The 20,715-nt window shown below is 32.5% G+C and overlaps 1 protein-coding gene and 1 long non-coding RNA gene across 6 annotated transcripts; one reads left to right on the top strand and one right to left on the bottom strand.

Moving 5' to 3' along the window:
* Window positions 1–4,383: 4,383 nt before the first annotated feature.
* LOC127260617 (uncharacterized) lies at window positions 4,384–7,086 on the bottom strand. Of its 4 annotated transcripts, XR_007840753.1 has the most exons (4): window positions 6,714–7,086; window positions 5,815–5,870; window positions 5,056–5,229; window positions 4,384–4,716 (listed from the first exon to the last, which is right to left on the bottom strand). It is a non-coding gene; the product is annotated as an uncharacterized LOC127260617 (long non-coding RNA). The 4 variants fall into 4 exon arrangements; XR_007840756.1 differs by lacking the exon at window positions 5,056–5,229; XR_007840754.1 differs by lacking the exon at window positions 5,815–5,870.
* A 5,823-nt stretch (window positions 7,087–12,909) lies between these two features.
* LOC127261279 (C-terminal binding protein AN-like) lies at window positions 12,910–17,840 on the top strand. Of its 2 annotated transcripts, none has more exons than XR_007840876.1 (7): window positions 12,910–13,604; window positions 14,246–14,414; window positions 14,506–14,636; window positions 15,385–16,188; window positions 16,274–16,321; window positions 16,524–16,689; window positions 17,271–17,840. XR_007840876.1 is itself a non-coding variant. In XM_051289557.1 (7 exons), exons 1-7 carry the CDS (start codon window positions 13,029–13,031, stop codon window positions 17,340–17,342), a joined length of 1,917 nt encoding a protein of 638 aa, XP_051145514.1. In that variant the 5' UTR covers window positions 12,914–13,028; the 3' UTR covers window positions 17,343–17,840. The 2 variants fall into 2 exon arrangements, 1 of the variants encoding a protein (XP_051145514.1); XM_051289557.1 differs by having other exon boundaries at window positions 12,914–13,604; window positions 16,573–16,689.
* The last annotated feature ends 2,875 nt before the right edge of the window (window positions 17,841–20,715 follow it).

Raw genomic sequence — 20,715 nt, 5'->3', positions numbered from 1 at the left:
ATACTTGTCTAGAATGACTAATCTAATTGATATGGCTTGCAAGATATTCCTTTCAATTCGAGATTTATCTAATATGTTAATCGAAGAATAACTACTACTGCTACTGTTAAGTTGGGTAACCCGTCGCTACTTTTCGGGTGTACTTTAGTTAAATTCCCGGCACATTAAGGCGAATCATGTGTGACAGAGAAGACCTGAAAGCATGGAGTTTAAACACATAACATCACAATTACCGATCAATCTCCACAACACCAGATCATTCCTTACAAGACAATATTATTTTTTGTTGTTGTTGTAAAAACACTCATTAGAGAAACTGTTGTAATTCATGTATATCGATTCTATAATTATTATATAAAAATAAAAAGTTCTATTTCTCTATTTTTTTAAATTTATTTATTAGATTGATCTTCATTTTCTACTATATATTTTACAATATCACACTCAATATTTATGTTTATAAACTATTTTATTTTAAAGATATAAATAAGTATATCAAAAAATGTCAATTATATAATTTTTTACACAAGCAAACATAGCCTGTGTTTTTTTTTTTTTTTATTTGAAAGTTTAGTTTTTGTTTAAATAATGATTTAATATAATATATTGTTATAAATAAAATATATGTTTATTAAAAAAATACGAAGACCAAATAATAAGAAATCAAAACAAGACTCTCATATTTTCTTTCTACCTGGGTTAAGAAAGCTTTCTTGCCAAAAATGATAAATGTCGTTTGTTGTTGAAACTTATCAGGAATTTAACCCTAAATTCAGAATCTTCCGTGTCGAAATAATTGAGATAAAAAATAAAGCAATTAAATTTAACCTTATTCCATCAGCGTTGGCTGATTCGGATTTGCAAACAATGAAGGGTTTTGTGTTCTTCAAGTCTATGACGCAATCCCTCTTGAGAAATCCGCTAGGATTTCTGCCGTTACTCTCACGATGAAATATGAAAAATAATGGTTATTGCACCTAGACCTGAGATAACAATTCTAATTTATATCATTTATTATTAATTGGTCTCATCACCTAATTAATAAGTTACCGGGTTTCTGATCAGTTATCACGATACTAATATAACCTAAGATTCGATCAAGTGCAGATGCACAATATAGAAATTTCATGTAATGTGATCTCAACATGTCTATTTCAAACTGATCCACCTTAACTTTAATTCAGAACAACCGAATACTGAACTAAAATTGAATACTGAACGGTGCATAATGAATACTACAGTATAAAATAAAGTAACTTTAATTGTATTTGAATACTAAGAATCAACTCCCACTAAACTGAAATATCGAAATATGGTTCCACTCTCAAACGAACAATATGCTCACTATAAAATTTATGCGGCAACCCTTTAGTAACTACGGATCCGCAATCATAGAAGTTGTATGAATATGTTTAGTAACTAACCCATTATGTGAAGCCATACAATTAAGCAAATAGCGATTATTATCATCGAATAAGATACTAGTTCCAATTAATTTCGAATTCTAGAATAGACTAAAACTTTATATCTGAATGAACAATAATAACTGAATTTTTCCAAAGCAAAAATTGAAATTAAATTTCGACTAAAGATGGTACAAAAAAAATGTCTCATCCAAATTCAAATAATAACACTTAATAATAATCTAAAATTTTCAATGGCTTTATATTTAACTCTCTTGCCGTCATCCATATAGATGTATTTTTCACCATCAATTATTTTTCGGCAATAGAAAAAATCTTGCATAGACACACTGATGTAAGTTGTTACACTAAAATACACCCCACAGGTGTGTCTATGAACTGAAGTTAAACTAATTTCAAAAGTAAGACCAATAGGACAAACATATCATCCGAAAGGTCTAACTTAAGTTCCATCAATTTAGACCTATCCCAATTCTCAAATAACTGATTTTCATCTGCAATATTTTTCGTCGTATGAGTGGGTTGGTCCACTCTTAATGCCAAGTCAAGATTCATGCCACCTAAATGAATCAATATTGATTCTTTTCAGTGTTTACATTTGTTTCCATACTATATTGAGACCGAAAATATATATATGTATATATATATTTATGAAGCACAACAAAGTTCAAGAATAATGCATTATCATCACAAAAAACTAAGTGCAACATTACTGATCAATCTTTGAATCAATAACATTGATTGCTAGCAGTCATCTTGTTGCAATAATCATATACAAATAATAAGTAATGTCAAACAACAAAGCAATCTTTGAATTGATTCACTATTCACATAAGTTAAAGCCATATAATCATCTCATACATATTATCACAGATGTATATATCATTATGTCAATTACCAACTGCCTTTAGGCCGAAGAATAATCACATAAATTAAAATACACATAAATACTTATGTTATCAAATAAAAATCTCATATAAGAGAGGTTACTTTGGCAACTTCAAATACTAGATTTTCACTGTCAAAACGCAGCAAACATTATTAGTGAATTTATAATTTTTTTAAATTAAATTATAATCAGAATCACGTTCAATGTATACGAGTATGATTCCATAAAAAATAAAGAAGGCTTATAATCAACTTAATGCACATGTCTATAAGCAACTAAATGTTCCATATGTGAATTTATGAAATAAACTACCAACTATATCACTAGTTATCGAGCAAAATCAGAAATTGTTTTTGGACAAATTATTGACTCGCCAATGATAAACTTGTTTAAACAAATCTTGACGATAAGGTAGTGTATCAAACAATATTCCATCTTTGGATAGATCTATTATTCACACACAAATAACCAAATTATCAACACCATATTAAATGTCACTCAACATGCATGTAACTACTTAATTGCTGAATTCAAATAAATAAATAAATAAAACTACTTAATCGTTGAATTGCCTTTGGATCAATCACCAGCCTTATAAGTTACATAATGCTGTTTTGGCAACATAACTGTTTTAATAAATTTATAAAATATATTATATTATTTATTTTTAATTAAATTCACATTAAAATAAACATTTATATTCAATACATGTGAAAGCTATAATAGCAAAAATTAATTTATGAACTTATTAAAATAAGCAAGTAGTCCAAAAAATACTAAATGCAACGGAATTACATAGGCAAAAATATATCACCCAAAGAAACTATAAATTAATACACCAAATAATTTTAGTCGAATTTGAATAAATGCATACGGTAAAAGAAAACATATGTTGATTCACAAATTTAATTGCATCATAAGACATATCATAATAAATCTATAGTTCTGATTATTCATAAAAATCAGCAATATATAAATAAATATGGTCTTACACCACATTTGATTATCCACGTAATTTGCAACTTCAATCTTGCATCAATAACCAATCCCGAATAATCTATCAAACTACCAATTGAATGGGCATGATTCGATTTTGAACAAATTTGAACACAAATGCAAACAACATCGTGTATGATAAATTATAACCAAAATCAAATCTGTGCAATTCCGAAGAGGTTATAAAATTTAATAGTTGCAATATCATACAATTCCAAATAGTTACAGGTGTACAATCATTAAGCATATACATATATCATATTGGATAATTAATCAGAATTAATTATATAATCAATTGACTCAAATCAAGAATTTGGAGACAACAAACTGATTAGGAATAATCTAATTCCATTAAATAATTACCTTGATTAAGAAACCACACCAATCAGAACATGAATCCGATCACATACCGCATAAAGAAAAAAATAAATAAATAACCCCCGACGTGTCAGTTCACCCGCCACACATGATTCGCCTAGTTTAACTTGCATGTCAGACCTAATTTGCAGGGTATTAGATCCGATCGGAGGTTTACCCAGTGCCCACTTTAGGATAGCGACTGTGGATTCCCACGTCATAAAAATACAATAAAATAAAAATAATAATAATGCTTACGGCTTTAACAACAAAGCAGATTCCATTGCAAACTCCACCAAAGTTAATAATAATAATAATAACATTAAGCACTAGCAAATTCATATTGATTCATGAATTTTCCACGTGGATACAAATGAAACTTGCAGACACAATCATATTCATTGTCTAATTTGATGAATAAAATAAATATTTATATATAATTGCATTCGATGCTCATTTATACTTGCATCTAATTTCAATTGCAAGGTAAATGCATGATTACATAATCACGTTAAAATGTATATTCAATTTTAATAATGCAGCGAGAATTGAGATTGTGAAATCGGAACCAAGAAATATAAATCCACACATATTGAATTCCAATTAACATCAATTAATCTAATTTCTCAATAATTCAACACGGAACCGCTCTGATACCAATCGTTGGAACTTATCAAAAATTTAACCCTAAGCATAAGATCTGTCGTATTGAAATAATTGAGATAAAAAATAAAGCAATTAAATATAACCTTATTCCATCAGTGTTGGCGGATTCGGGTCTACAAACAATAGAGGGTTTTGTATTCTTTAAGTCTATGTCGCAAACAATGAAATGTAGTGTTTTTACCGGGATGAATGCCACTTGACTATCACAAAACATGTACTTGTCTTGAACTAAACCAAGTTCATGAAAGAATTTCTTTATCCATGGCAGCTACTTACTTTCTTCTGTGATAGCAATGAACTATGCTTCAGTAGTCAACAATGCAACACACTTCTACGTTTATGATTATCATGCCACAGCTCCCCCTGCAAACTTCACCAAATAGCCTGAAATAGACTTTCCAGAATCAGTATCTCTAGCCATGTCTGAATCTGTATATCTCATAAGAATAGGTTTATCTTCTTCAAAATAAAGTTTCAAACTACTTTTACCACAAAGATACTTGAATATCCATTTCACTGCATTTTAATATTCTCTATTGGGATTAGATAAAAATCTATTGATTGTACCAACAACATTTGCTAGATTTGGTCTTGTACACATTATTGCATACATCAAACTTCCCACAACAGATGCATAAGGAACTTGTGCCATATCAAATTTCTCATTTCTATTTGCGAGACTTTGTTCAACACTTAGCTTAATATGAGAAGAAAGAGAAATACCCAGAACATCAGCATTTTTCATTCAAAATCTCTGCAAAACTTTCTTGATGTAGTGTTCCTATGAACACCAAAGCTTTCTCTTTTTTATGTCACAAATGAATTTTTATACCAAGAATCTGTTTGGAAGCTCCCATGTCCTCTATAGAAAATAACTCCCTCAGTTGCTTCTTCAACCTATCAATTTTGGAGACATATTTTCCAATAGTAAACATGTTATCAACATATAACAGTAGAATAATGAAGTCATTGTTAGAGAATTTTCTATCAAAGACACAATGGTCAGAAGCAGTCTTGTAGTCATGTTCACGCATAACATACTCAAACTTCTTATACCACTGTCTCGGAGCTTGCTTCAAACAATATAGACTCTTTCTCATCCTACCGACAAAGTCTTCCTTGCCTTTAACAAGAAAACCATCAAGTTGTTTCATAATATCTCTTCTTCAATATCACCATGCAGAAAAGCAATTTTTACATCTATCATCTTAACCTTCAAATCAAAAGTAACAGCGAGGCTTAACCCTATTCGGATTGATGATATTTTCACTACACGAGAGAGAATATTATTGAAATCAATGTCTTTTCTCTGTTTATATAGCCTTTCACCACTAGCTTGACATTGTATCTTACAAACAAAGAATAACTCATATTTGTTTCTAAAATCCATTTGTTTTCCAGGATCTTTTTTCCATCGGGCAATTTCACCAAATCAAAAAGTGCGATTATCATGCAAAAATTTCACTTCATCATGCATCACACCTAGCCATTTTTGTTTTTCTTCACTTTCAATTGCATCTAATAGCACTCAGGTTCATCTGCATCAGTTAAAGAAACATATTATTATATGGATACCTACTAAATGGTAGTCTTTGTCGAGAAGACCTTCTAAGTGGAGCTTAAGACAACTCAGGATAATCAAATTCAAGATTTTTATCTTGTGACATCTCATTCTCTTCTTCAGCATGATCAATAACATTCAATTTATCCAATTCGTTTATTATTTTGAACTTCATGTTATGTGCCATATTGACAGTGACTAGGAAATGACATTGGATATCGATGTCAATTACACTAGTATCTTTCTTTGGTGCAGTCTTTTTTATGTTGTTAATATCTCCAATGGTTTGGTCTTCCATGAACTGCACATCATGGCTTTTGACAATATTTTTCTCTATAGGATCGTAAAACCTGTACCCAAATTCGTTTTGTCCATAACTGATGAAGATACATTGCCTAGTGTTCGCATCCAACTAAGATCTTTCATCCTTTGAAATATGCACAAACTCCTTGCAACCAAAGACTCGCAGATAATCATACTTGATAGACTTGCCAAACCAAATTTTACCATGAACCTCAGTATGATCAATGCAAGAGACACAAAAATTTTAGCGTGAAAAACCCTTCAAATCGAAAGGAAAAACCATAAATTGTCTAGACCAATGAAATATTGTTCCACTATAATAAAAATCGGCTACAAGAGAGTTCCAAACAATAGCACAAAATTGTGCAACAACAGCCCCAAACAATCACTCAACAATCAAATACAAATGACAAGAAAAAAAAAAAAATCTCCCAACAAAAACTGCTATTGTCTGTCTCAAATAACTCAAATTATAGACCTCAAAATAACGATTCAACCACTTAAAACCAAGAATTACCTTTTGTTCAAATATCACCCAAATCCAACGGTTAATAAAGTGGAAGATGCCAATTTTCTGAAGTTGCGTAGTGTAGTCGCGGGAATGGCTACTCTTAGGCTTTTTTGTGTTATGAGAAATGAAAATAGAACCTCAACCCACATGCTGCACTCTTCACCCTAAAATGACATACAAGTGGGCTTGAAAGTTGGACTAAAAAATAAACCCAAATAGGAATGAGTCCGACCTAACAACAATTGCACACTGCCAATGTTGAGGAGAAGATTTTATACTTCTTACAGAAATTCAACGACGATTTGAGTGGAGAAGACAAAAACATGAGAGTTGTAGAAGAAGACAATGATAATGCTCGATGCGTAGTGGAGAAGGTGAGTTTAAATTATACTTGAAATTGATTAAATTACCCTAGAGAAGCTGAGTGTAGATATACATATATATATATATCTAAATTGATTAAATTGCGTTGTTTAATTTAAATCATTAGATATAAAATTAAGGGTTGATAATAGTTTATATTGAATCAATTTACAAATCAGCATATCATCCAATGTTTTGGATGTTGCATCGAACAATCAAGAATGCTACTTAGAAATGAATTCTAACTAAAGGATGGTTGATTAATTTATCTAAAAATATAGAAAAACTACTAGAATATGGTATAAATAATTTAAAGATAAATGAACTATAATTGATAAAGTAGATAAACTATATGGCAAGTGTGATGATTTCTTTTTCCTTGTCCATTACAAAATGAAGGTTTTATATCATGAAATATAAAGTAGATCTAAATTAAGAAATCCCTAGCTTATTTAAGTAGCTTTCATAATTTTAACTTAAAATTTAATCTTTTAAATGTCTTGGATCTATCCAAGTTGTTTGAAGAGATGTGTAGTTTGATTGGATGATTTTTTTTTAATTAACTCTTTAATTCTTTGACTGGCTCTAGACTTATTTAGTTATATTTGTGGATAGAATTCTATCCATAATTCCAAATTACGGAGGCTACTGGATTTTTTCGGAACATTCAAGAATTCTCTAGAAATACCTAGACCCTTTGACTAACTCTATGTTTATTAAGTAATTTTAACCAAATTTATGCTTATCCAATAGTTTAATTGTGTATATTTATCCATCGAACCCATCAATTGAGGAATGATTGTGTATAAATAAGGTGGACCTCTCATTTGTAAAACAATAAGTCGTGGAAAGGTGAGGCTACTGGAGGCAGTATCCCAATTCACACAGTGTTCCACATGAGTTTGTTCAAGCTGTACTACAATGGCATTTATGACTGAAGTCAAATATGTTGATGAGAGCTTCACTAGGCGTGCAAACAACAAATGACAAAGTTTCCGATAATATCTTGGTGGATAAGGTGGTGTGCCATGTGAACCAACCAACATCAATTGAGTACTTGGTCAAGTGATGAGGATTGCTTGAATTTTAGACAAGTTGAGAGTAGGCCGATAGGGCATGACAATTCAAAAATAGAGTTTGAGGCATTGAGGGCAATGCCTAGCTCAAATAGAGAAGCATGTCCCAGATCAAAATCTTAGTCGAGAAAAGCCGAAAAAAGAAGCCTAATCACAAAGGTTACCCGAACCTTATGAAAAATTCTGTAGAATGACTTAAACCCTTTGACTAAGTTTATGTTTTTCTAGTAATTTTGCACTACCAGAAAAATATGATAATGTCGCAGAAAATTTCACAGAATTATGCATTGTCACAAATTTCATTGTAAATTTAATAAAAATCTATATATATATATTAATTGTCGCGAAATTTCATAACGATTTTTGTATTTTCACATAAATCTGCAACAAAAGAATTAATTTATTACTCTCCAATTTTGTTGCTTTATGCGACAATAATTTTAGGGAAATTACAAATTTTGCCCGGTATATGGATCTAATTATTATTTTCAAACATTTGTTTTTTCACTTTCTCAATTTAGAACATGTTTACTGTGAACCTTATTTTTGTCGTCTAGGCCAAAAAAACACATGTGACAGTCATGTGAGCTTACGTGGAAACACCGGTGCGTATATGGACTTCGTCAGAGCTGCGTTGGCACGTGAATTGATCTATACGTGGAAATTCAATAATACACATCCGCAATGGACTAAATCTGAAAATTGAGATAGAATGAAAGAACAATGAGGTTCTAAAAAATATCAGGAAATGGTAGCTCGAAATGAATAACATATTCTTTTCCCTTTATTAGAATTTTGTTTCACTGGATATATTCTTAGTAAAATTTTAATGAGGTGTATTCATTGCTATTAAATAATATCTAAGGGGAAGTATTGCAATCTAATATATATTAGGTGCGCTTTATTTATAATTGTGTTGATTAGGTCAAATCAGAATAACTAATTTATATATTAAAAAAAAAAGTAGCATTTATCCAACAACACATCTTAATATAACATATATTTTGATAGCACATTATATAATTTCATGTAGCATAATATATTCAGATTTTAGCCAATAAGCATATTATACAACACATCACAATATGTAACTCACAAAGCAAATGTTAATACAATATATAGTATAACATATTATCAAATTTCATGTAGAATAATATATTATGTTTTCAAGACAATTAACAGATTATAGACTAATATAACATATGCAGTTGTCTTGTGATGAAATGTTAATTGCTTCAAGTTAATATGCAAATTTGCTCAAATTAACATAATACTAATTTGACCAAATCAACACGCTAATCTCTCCATATTAGATATCATTCAATTACTATGTATTAAATCTCATATTTATGTATTGTCAAATCATAGAAATTTTTGATTAATCACATATTAAAAGCTTATAAAATAGGGTTATTGTTTTCGAATGAAACAACATAATAAATTTTCTCTCCCTAAAACACACTCCCTCGAACACTCACGTTACATAAATATATTGACCCTACTATATATATATATATTTATATCTACATCTATATATACATAAAAATATTCCGGCAAAATTGTCCATAGCTTCCATTTAGTTTCGAAATTCAACATAAATCCTCAATGTATTTTTAAAATTGCATGACACCCTCTTATACTTTTGAAAACGTTTCATAAAACCCTCATCATACAAAAAATATTGATAGGAAATAATCTTTTCATTATACAAAAAATATAAAAAAGAAGTTTCATGCAATGTTTTTTAAAGTATAAAAAGGACGATATGTAATTTTCAAGATACAAGGGGATTTACGCTAAATTTGAAATTACGGAGAGTTACGGACAATTTTGTCAAATATCCTTATATTTATTTTTTAATTTTAAGTGATGTGATGAGATAAAATAAAATAGATATTTATATAAATATAATTAATTATTTCTAAATTCGGAAATATTGTAGTAAGTTTGGGATAAATAAAAAAAAGAAATGTTGCAGGGTGTTTCGAACAGAAGGAGTAGTACGTATGAATATCGATACAGAAGAAATAAATGAATATTTAGTTAAAGGACAGATGTTGTATTATTTAATACCAAATAAGATTTGTTGATGTATATTTTCAACAATAAAAAGTAAAATCCGAAAATAGGAATTTATCTTCGAACTTGATTAATTAATGCCTGAGATTAAGAATATCTAAACACTGTACGGTACATAAGAAAATAAACTAGAAAATAAAAGACTGGAATTTTAAATGATGATCCCCGAATCTCTTGACTTTGCTGTCGTTTGAAGATGATTGAAGATGCCCTGTCAGTTGCAAATCTCAATCCTTAAATACCCTTAAAAAACGGTACTTAGAACCGTCGCCCGAACGGTTACAATATTTCTCTTAACCGTTCGCTACCTCATCTTCTGCTGACACGTGTTTTCAGCCGACCAAGCTATTGTCCTCACTTGCTTTCCGCAGCATCCGACCTCCACAATAACCGACTTGTTGGTCCGACCGCAGACCTCCCGACTTGTTAGTCCAGCCGCAAACCTCCCGAATGGCGGACTATCCGACTTATAGACTGTCCGACTTGCACACCATCCGACCTACAGACCGTCCGACCTGCGGACTTTCCGACCTATGGACCTTCCGACCTGCGGACTTTCCGACCTGCGGACTTTCCGACCTGCAGACCATCCGACCCGCTATTTCCTCAGAAATATATCTATTTCACCCGATTTTCTCGAAATACTCCCTGATCGATCTAACAAACCCAATTATAGGCCCATCTCCCTTTCTGACTTGGGCTTTTTTAACCTAATTATAATTTTCATACGTAACAAGATTAATAATCTTTTATTATAATATTATCATTATACAATGTTTTACTTTATATAGCTTATAGTAATGCATAATAAACACATGATTAGGTTATATAAAATAATATTATCTACCACAATCATCCAAAGTAAACACATCCTAGTAGATTATACAATATATTACAATATATAATTCACACAGCAAGTGTTAATACAATATACTCCCTTTGTCCCTTTTGAAAGGAGTCATTTGGGTTTTTATAATATATTAAGAAATAATAGTATTTTATTAGTTAGTGGAAGTGTACAAGAGATTTGGACAGTTTTGCCATTTGACTTTTTGAATAAAATAATAATATGTGTACGTTTTTAATTTAAATAAAAGTTAATGATATTTTAGTATTAGTGTATGATTACTTTTTCTAAAATAGGAAATAGATATTTTGAAATAAGACAGATGGAAATTGTATACTTTAAATTATGACGGAGGTAATAGAATGTAACACATTACATAGTTGCATAAGAAGAATATATATATTGATTTCAAAACGACATATAACTCATACCACACATAATTTTTTGCAAACTAGGCCCAATAAAATAAGTCATATTAAACGAATCATGTAAGACATATTGACCTGTAAACGTTGGAGTTTGAACTCATGATGTTACGGTCACACTATATATACAACATACTCCTTCCGTCCCATTAAAATGTTATCATTTTCCATTTTCGTCCGTTCCAAAACAAGGTTACCATTTCCTAATTTAGTAATTGTACTACCTACATAACATAATAAATATCTTTTCAACTTACAATATATTACACAAATGTCATTACTTTTATATTACACCATACTAATAGGGGTATTTTTTTGTCGTTTTTACTACAATCCAATATAATACTAATATTAAAAAATTTACGTGCAAAAAACAAACATCACCCTTCCAACGGGACGGAGGGAGTAATATATTTATAACACAATATGTGTTTTGCTATAACATAATATATACATATATGTTTTTATTATATATACTGATTGGGTCAAACAACAATTTATTGATTTGAGTAGTTCAATACCAAAATTGCACTCAATAAGATAATATAAAGATATTACTCCCTCCGTCCCATAACAAAGTATTTATTTTTTTCTATTTTAGTCCGTCCTATAACAGAGTATTCATTTCTTTTTTAGTAACTGTATTATCTACCTAACATTACAAATACACTTACAACTTACAATATATTACACAAATGCTATTACATTTATATCACACATACTAATAAGGTTATTTTAGTCATTTCTATTTTATTCCCACTATATCCCAATATAATACTAATATTTCTAAAACTATCTGAAAAAAATAAATATATATTTACTTATGGGACATAGGGAATATTATTAATCAATACCGAATTTGCACTCAATAAGATAATAATATTATTTATGTACAGAGATTATATTTTTAAATTTAAAATTTAAAATAAGTATAAAATTTAAAATAATTTAAATGATAAACTAGGAGTGTTATACTTTTTGTTTGCAAATATTTATAATTTGTTTAGAGCACGAGTTGTTGATGTGCGGTATTTCTTACTCCCTCCGTGCCACATATTATATCCACGCTGTCGTTTCTGTCCCTTCTACATACCATGTCACTTTCTTTTTTTGGAAAATGATTACACACTTTTATGTTATTTTAAACTTTTTAAATTTATTTTTTTTAAAATTTTAATTAAACTAATTAGTTATCTTCATTTTAATTTATAATTATTTATGTTATCGGATAATTATTTTAACTAATATATTTTTAATTATCTACTAATTATACCCCTTTTAAAATACCGTGTCTACAATTTAGCAGATGGAATGGAGGGAGTACTTATTATAAAAACATTTATGGGTTCAACTGGAAATAGGAAAAAGTCTAAGGGCAGTCGGAGTCAAAACTACTTCGGTGATGACGTCATCATATATAAATACTCCGGCGTTCCAAAACCTTTACGATAAATCTCCAAACGCAGTCAGTATGTTTAAGCAGCGCATAAAGTAGTATTCCTTCCGACGGCGTCACAGATCTCCGGCGACGATGCCTCGCCGTGGCGTCGCCGATCTTCAGTCCCAATCACCACTACCTCTAGTCGTTGCGCTCAATTGCATTGAAGATGTACAGCTCGAGCAGGAATGCTTGTCCGGCGTGGCGCAGGTGGAGCACGTTCCCCTGAGTCGACTGGCAGAGTCGCGGATCGAGTCGGCGGACGCGATTTTGTTGCATTCTCTGTCGTTCCTCCCACGCGCCGCGTACCGCCGGCTTCGCCCCTGGCAGTTGATCTTGTGCCTCGGATCCTCCGACCGCGATGTCGAGTCGGCTCTCGCGGCCGACCTCGGGTTGAACCGGATGGTCCACGTTGATGTGAGCAGATCAGAGGAGGTGGCGGATACGGTGATGGCGCTGATTTTGGGGCTACTCAGGCGTACGCATCTGCTGTCGAGTCACACTCTCTCGGCATCAGGGTGGCTCGGTTCAGTGCAGCCGCTCTGCCGCGGGATGCGCCGTTGCCGTGGATTGGTGTTGGGGATTGTCGGTAGATCTGCGTCCGCCACTTCACTGGCTAATAAGAGCTTGGCGTTTAAGATGAGTGTATTGTACTTTGACGTGCAAGAGGTACTGAATTTGAAGCTACATTCGTATCTACCTGCTTCTGTCTTTCCATTTCGTTAGAAATCTGAAGTTTAGTTTTACTGGATTTAGTGCTAAGCGTTACTGGCATTAATGATGTTTGTAGTTTACTGTAAACTATAAATGCTATCTTATTCGGGTTTTTGGTCTTTTCTCAAATTTGAGTATCTTAATTTGATGAATTAGTTGGATTGAATTAAGTTGCTTGTTGAAATGGTTTGATGTTTACATTATTCATGAAATATGAATGTCTGCTTATGATCCTATATATTATGGGTGGTTAAGTTTTTAGTAAAATTGCATAATTGATGCTTGTTCCCTTAATCTAATTACTCAGCAATTCCATGTGATGAAGTTGCCTTAGTATGGAATGCTTTAAGCATATGATTTTGATTGCAGAAACATGAGATGTTTTGGTTTTCTTGGGCATCTTTATTAGATCATTGTTATTAATGAACTGTGTTAGACTTTTGTATGTGTTTACACCGAGACATCAATGACATTATTGGTGCGATACAACTTATAGATGAAATATTAGAGACATTAATGCAGTGTTTTTTGTTTTGTTTTGTTTTACTTTTGTTAATTGTTGGATGTTTGGTTTTGTTCCTTACATCTTTATGCAGGGAAATGGTATGTTAAGAAGATCTTCCTTGAGATTCCCTGCTGCTGCCAGAAGAATGGATACACTTAATGACTTGCTAGCTGCAAGTGACCTCATTTCGCTGCACTGTTCGCTGACTAACGACACTATTCAAATTCTTAATGCGAGTTGTTTGCAGCATATAAAACCTGGTATCATTTAACTGTTTCCCCTGAGGATTTTCACTTCTTGCTTCTTTAAGCCATCTCCCTCATGAGGTGATATATGGTTCTCTGTGTGAAGGGGCATTTCTGGTAAATACCGGGAGCAGCCAGCTTCTGGATGATTGTTCTGTGAAACAACTTTTGATTGAAGGCAAGCTTGCAGGATGTGCTCTGGATGGTGCTGAAGGACCACAATGGATGGAGGCATGGGTATGATGATAGTCTTAGGGTATGAATGCATTGTAGAAATGCAGTTCAGAAGTTTCATGCCCTTTTGCTTGCATGTTTTCTTCTAAAACTTCTTTGTCCGTTGGGAATTTCCCTTGCCCTTTTGGTCATGGGAAAGTCTCAGTAATGCTATATATAACTTTGGCTGTGGGGATGATGGTCCTCTTTGCTAGCGTTGACTTGATAAAACCATAAAGTTTTATTTTGCATTGATGTGTTTGAAAGCATGATCTTGATTTTTATTGATACAATGGAGCCAGAGGCATGGAACGTTTGTTCATCCTTGAAGACTCCACATGATTATACTATACTATACGTGTTCTTTACTTGGATTGGTTTGGCTTTTCATCTGCATTAAACATATCAATGCCCGGAACTGGGGAATAAGCACTGGTTGGCTTTCTTTTTATCCACAATTCTGTGTGTTCAATTTATACATATTTCTGAGTGCAAGTAACATATTGTGGCACATAAAATCTAAAAATGCATTCTCAGTACTCTATTCTGCTTGCTCTGCACCTAGTGGTCTACAAGGGATTGCATAATTTGATTATCTAGTTAAAGTGCTAAATAATTTCTGCAAGTCCATTACATTCTAAGTGAATAATCATTGTTTAGAATTTGATTAAAGTGCATTGCTTTAGAAAGAGCTCTTTTAGTGGTTGGTGGTTATTGTGGTTCTATTTTCTCCTGCCTTTCGCTAACTGGATAATGTATTAACTTCTTTCAGGTTAGAGAGATGCCCAATGTTTTGATACTTCCCCGTAGTGCCGACTTTAGTGAAGAAGTCTGGATGGAGATAAGGGAGAAGGCTATTTCAGTACTGCAACAGTTCTTTATTGATAATACATTTCCAAAATCTGCTTTATCTGACAAGGAAGAAGAGGTGGAAAGTGAGATTGTGTATGAAAACGAACCAACTCATATGATAGAGAATGAAACTTCATTCGAGGCTACAGTGGGTGAAACATTGGCTGAAGATATTCAGATGGCAGCCGAAAGACCCCTGAAAAACGCTGTTAATAAGTCCATGGAGGCTTCCTCTCAAAATCAAGGCTCTGTTTTGTCTCAAAGTACTTCAAGTAGATCTGAAACAAATAGGAGCAGATCAAGTAAGAAGGCTAGAAGGAGGCTGGGTCGACTAAAATCTCGAAATAAAGCAGATGATCCATTGACTTCAGAAAAGGAAAGTACGTCTTACAGGGAAGATGATGCTACCATCAGTAGCGCAGATCAAGTGTTGACCTCTAGTTCACATCTCCATTCTTCTGAAGATTCAAGGAACAGGAAGCTATCGGCTGTCTCACAAATGGAAGTATCTCCAGAGCTGCTCTTGAAATCGAGTGTAGAACTTAGGAGGAGATCTGGTGAACTTCTGAAAGATGGTTATATAATAGCTTTGCATGCAAAAGATCCTCCTGGTCTTTATGTCTCGAGGCAAAGAGTTAAAGGTGGCGGTTGGTTCCTTGACACAATGTCAAATGTAGTGAAACGGGATCCTGCAGCCCAGTTCCTGGTTGCATTTAAAAGCAAGGCATGTAGATGAAATATTAATAATGTTCTGACTACATCTGCTCATGTAGAAGCTGATCAATTTCTTACATTGCTGTATTTTGCAGGATACCATTGGTTTTAGATCATTCACTGCTGGAGGAAAGCTGTTGCAGGTACTGGTCTAAGTTAATAAATCATTATCACGAAGGACATGTTATTTCATTTAGTCGGATAAAATTATCCCACAGCACTATTTTTTCTAATCACATTTCATGAGCCCCATAAATCACAATTCACCTAATCAATTGAGGGTTTTATCTATTGCAAAAAAAATAAATGATTGGGTGGATAAATGAATGAGCTTATAAAATCTAGTCCGACATACATGGTAACATATGTCGGAGATTTTGTTTTGGCTTTGCAGATAAACAGAAGGATGGAATTCGTATTTGCTAGTTACAGCTTTGATGTTTGGGAGGGTTGGAAATTTGAAGGTGGTTCCTTGGAAGAGTGTAGACTGGTGAACTGCCGAAATGCACAAGTACGTTCATTTCTCTCGTGTGATTCTCTTAGACCTTTCATCATGTCTATTAGTAGCGATTTCCATAGTAACTATCATCGTCATTTTGCACCGGACAATGTAATTCCCATACTAATAATATATTAGTGTGAAAGGTCTTCTTCAGTCCTGGAACGACACTATTTTCAAATCTGCTAAAAATTGTCGAATCTTGGAGTTCCAGAGAGAAAAGGCCATTGCTTAACTTACACACTTAAATTAGTTCATTACGTCTAAATTTTCTACAAGTATCCAACGTATCATTTAACTATTGTTTACCATTTATTTGCCACGAAGACTTGCTGTGTGTTCATTATTTATTTACCACACTCAAATTGGATTACTTGTATGAAAATGTTTATAATTTCAGTTCAATAATTTTCAAAATAGGAAAAATATCTGAGATCTGCATGTATTTTTTGCAAGTTCAATGACTTGAAACAATATATTTCTGCAATCCGTGATACAAATGAGAATTTGATACTTCACGGGATTAGATACACACACAAGCCCGACTACCTTTCTTGATATAACATATTTGTGTATCAATGCCTGATTCCCAGGCTGTGCTGGACGTACGCATTGAGGTCCTTGCAGCTCTAGGTGAAGACGGCATTACGCGATGGCTGGATTAGGCTGTTGTGCCGCTAGCATCTCGATCGGTTTTGCTTCCCTCGGTTTGTGGCTCTTAATTTTTGTATCCATTTCAAATTGGAATTTCTGTGCTTCCCTAATCGTCGCGTCTGTGTGATCAACAATATTCTTCTTGTTGTGGCTGCGGTTGGTGGCGAGCAATAGTCGCATTCGGGTTTGGTGTCTTCCGACTCTGTATCGAAGTAAAGAAAGATCCCGACCAAGCTGGCAAAAAGGGACAATGGTTAGTTGTGTTTTTACCCTTATCCTATAAGGTTTAGAGTATTGTGAAAAATGACGAGTCTATGAGAGTACTAAACGGAAGATTGTTATTGCAAGTATGCGTGTGTGCGTGTGTGTGTGTATAATCAATCAAAATTTATTCATTCTCAAATGTGTAAAATGTCGAGGTTACTATAATCTTTACAAAGCCCGACAACCAGCTTTAGAGTGTATTGTAAATTAGTGACCGAGTGATTGATTAATTCCATTTGTTCACAGATTTTTTTGGAGTTTTAAAAAATTATGAAAATAATAAAATTGATAAATAATATGAAATTTTTTAAAAGTACACGTAAGCTTTATGGATACACACCTATACACCTATGTATCTATACATGATCTTAAATGACGCTCGTTGGAGAGAGTTGATTATGAGAATCCCGTCCCATAACAAGGGATATCATATATACTTACAAATAATATAAATATATATATATATATATATATATATCAGTTTTGATGAGAGGGAATAGAGAAAGGGACTGAGGATCCGTCCATTTGGATAGCGGTTGTTAATAAATTGTAAATTAATGTCTTATTATATATAAACATCATGGGCCTGTTTGTATAGCTTTTCATATATAAATACCCTACTATTTTTTAAGATGAGACTGTTTATAAATTTTTATTTGACAAATAGCATAAAATTTTCATGTAATTTGCTAAATTTACTTGACAACACCTCGTGGTTTGAAAATTTTATATAATTTACTTGTAATTTTTAAAACGTTGCACACTTATCTTTTTTTTTTTTAAATGTAGTTACCGGTGTTAAATATTTACATAGACTGACCGATAGACATTTGTTTTATTCTTAAATTAAATTTCAAATTAAATATCATTCTCCCTCCTTCTCCTTTCTCTCACAGACGTCGACGTCGTCTCCTTTCTCTTCTTCTACCAACTCACACCATCCACTGACATTGTCTTCTTCTACCTCTACCACCGCCTGCACTTGACTACCGTCCCGCCGCCGTCGACAACCGTCCAATGACTCCGATTGCGCGCCCAATAGTCCTCTTTCCTCCACATTCTTCTTCGTCATCGTCTTTTTTTTCTTCTTTCTTTTTTACCAAATTTTGTTTTTTTTTTTTTCTTTCTTCCCCTCCTTTTTGTGTCCTTTTCTTCTTCTTCACCAATTTTTTTTTTCTTTTCTTCCCTTCCCTTTTGCAGTCTTTTTCTTCTTTTTTTTTTTATTTTTTTTATTTCACAAATGCCACAATTTATTTATATTTATTTATAAATACTCTCCGCCTTCTGCCCGTCTTCTTCTTCCTTGTCTTTTTTCTTTTTTTCTTTTTTCTTTTCTATATAAATTCAATCACATAGAGCATATATGTAATTGAAAATTATTGGTAAATTGGATCGCATCAAAATACATACAATTTGAAACAAAAAAGTTAGTTAGAGGATACGACTTGGAATTGGAATCTTCTTCTTTCGCACTACAAAAAACATTACAAATTACTAAGGAAAAATTTCATTACAACTGAAAAAATTTCTGTCATAACTTTCAATTACAATGGAAATTGCGACCAAGTGGAAGTTGTAGTAAATATTATTGTAGTAATCCACTGTGAAAATTTTTTGTTACGGAATTTTACTACAGAAATATATTGTTATCATAGTGCAATGTAATGGAAAAGATCTGTTGCTAATTCTGTTGCAAGTTTTCGAAACGCATTTTAAAAAAGAATATCTATGTTGCAAAATCCGTTGCAAATAGAATAGCAAATTGCGAGAGAATATAACTATTGCTTATGCCGTCGCAATTTTTTGTTTTGCTCATTTTTTGTCAATTTTTTTTTTCAATATCTATCTCACAAATATTAATTCAATCCTCCATAATCAATAAAATTTAATAATTGGATTAATATATCTCGTCAAAGATACAAGAACTAATTGAAATCATATAAAATTTTCAAATTTAAACAGTGTCAATAGACCAAAAACACAATGTATTTAGTATCAGTACAACAAGTAGCACATATCAGAAAAATGTATAAATCTAATTCAAGTTACCATAATATCATACCAAAACAACGGAGCACTACCACCATTTGAATTGGGTTTGAACCTATGAATGGATGGGGCTCCCATATGTCGTAATTGCTCCATAATGGTCAAGTTCAAATCGTATATGGCTCGTTGTTGGTTCTCCATATTTGTGACACGTTGTTGCATCACTTCCCATTGACTACGTCCCTCGGCAAGATCAGTCCTCAACTCACTCAACTCGCACTCCATCTTTGTCAATCGTTCCTCAAGAATAAATGTGCCCGGAGTACGACCATCAGTGCAGAAGGATGATGGTCGAGGAGGAACAGTCACACCTAATGACCCCAACCCATAAATGCGATTTTTCTTGTCACGGGGCACTACGGTGAGGAATACATTATCTGGATCATATGACGTATTTCCTTGTTGAGTCAGGTGTGCTTCAATAACATCCACTTCATCCTGAAAATAATTTAGATGAATACCATGTTAGTTTCCAAACAAAATCATAAAAATACTTGATACAAATGAATAATAATAATAATAACAATAACAACAACAACCAACAACAACAACAATATGGTGGCAATGCATATGACTTCAACACTAAAATTTACATGCCCCAATAAATGCTCGGAAGGAGGCAACCAAATCCAATTAAAGTCAATATTTCAATAGATCTATAACTTTTAGTGCCTTATGTTAATCCTTTAATCATGAGCTCAATCAATCAGTACAAAACAAAATTCCTGCTCTTGAAGTATATTAAGATCAATAAACGATTACTTTTGGTGCAACTTAATTTACAACATCAAAGAAAAGTTAACGTAAAGCACATGTCCAATTTAACTAAAAAAATAACACATTTAATACTAAAACTACAAACATAATAATAACACCAATTTAACCTACCAACCAACCTAAAGATTGAATAATAAACCTATGCCAACCAACATAATAATAACACCAAATAAAAATTTAAGTTATGATAAGATCCCACTAAATTCTTCTGCAACTTAATAATAAAGAATGCAGGACAACAAAAAGTACAAAATGAGATTGTCTAACAATATAATTAATCCATTCCCCAACAAA

The sequence above is a fragment of the Andrographis paniculata genome, unplaced genomic scaffold (assembly GCF_009805555.1).
Source record: "Andrographis paniculata isolate CXL003 unplaced genomic scaffold, ASM980555v1 Contig62END, whole genome shotgun sequence".
Taxonomy (NCBI): Eukaryota; Viridiplantae; Streptophyta; class Magnoliopsida; order Lamiales; family Acanthaceae; genus Andrographis; species Andrographis paniculata.
The sequence above is the reverse complement of the archived record's forward strand: the minus strand, read 5'-3'. Positions and strand labels throughout refer to the sequence as shown.

Excerpts from the sequence above, each read along its gene's own strand:
- LOC127261279 (XM_051289557.1), top strand. The coding sequence starts at position 13,029 with ATGCCTCGCCGTGGCGTCGCCGATCTTCAGTCCCAATCACCACTACCT. Across the intron at positions 13,605-14,245 it reads TGTACTTTGACGTGCAAGAG|GGAAATGGTATGTTAAGAAG; the intron begins GTACTGAATTTG and ends ATCTTTATGCAG. Across the intron at positions 14,415-14,505 it reads TTTGCAGCATATAAAACCTG|GGGCATTTCTGGTAAATACC; the intron begins GTATCATTTAAC and ends CTCTGTGTGAAG.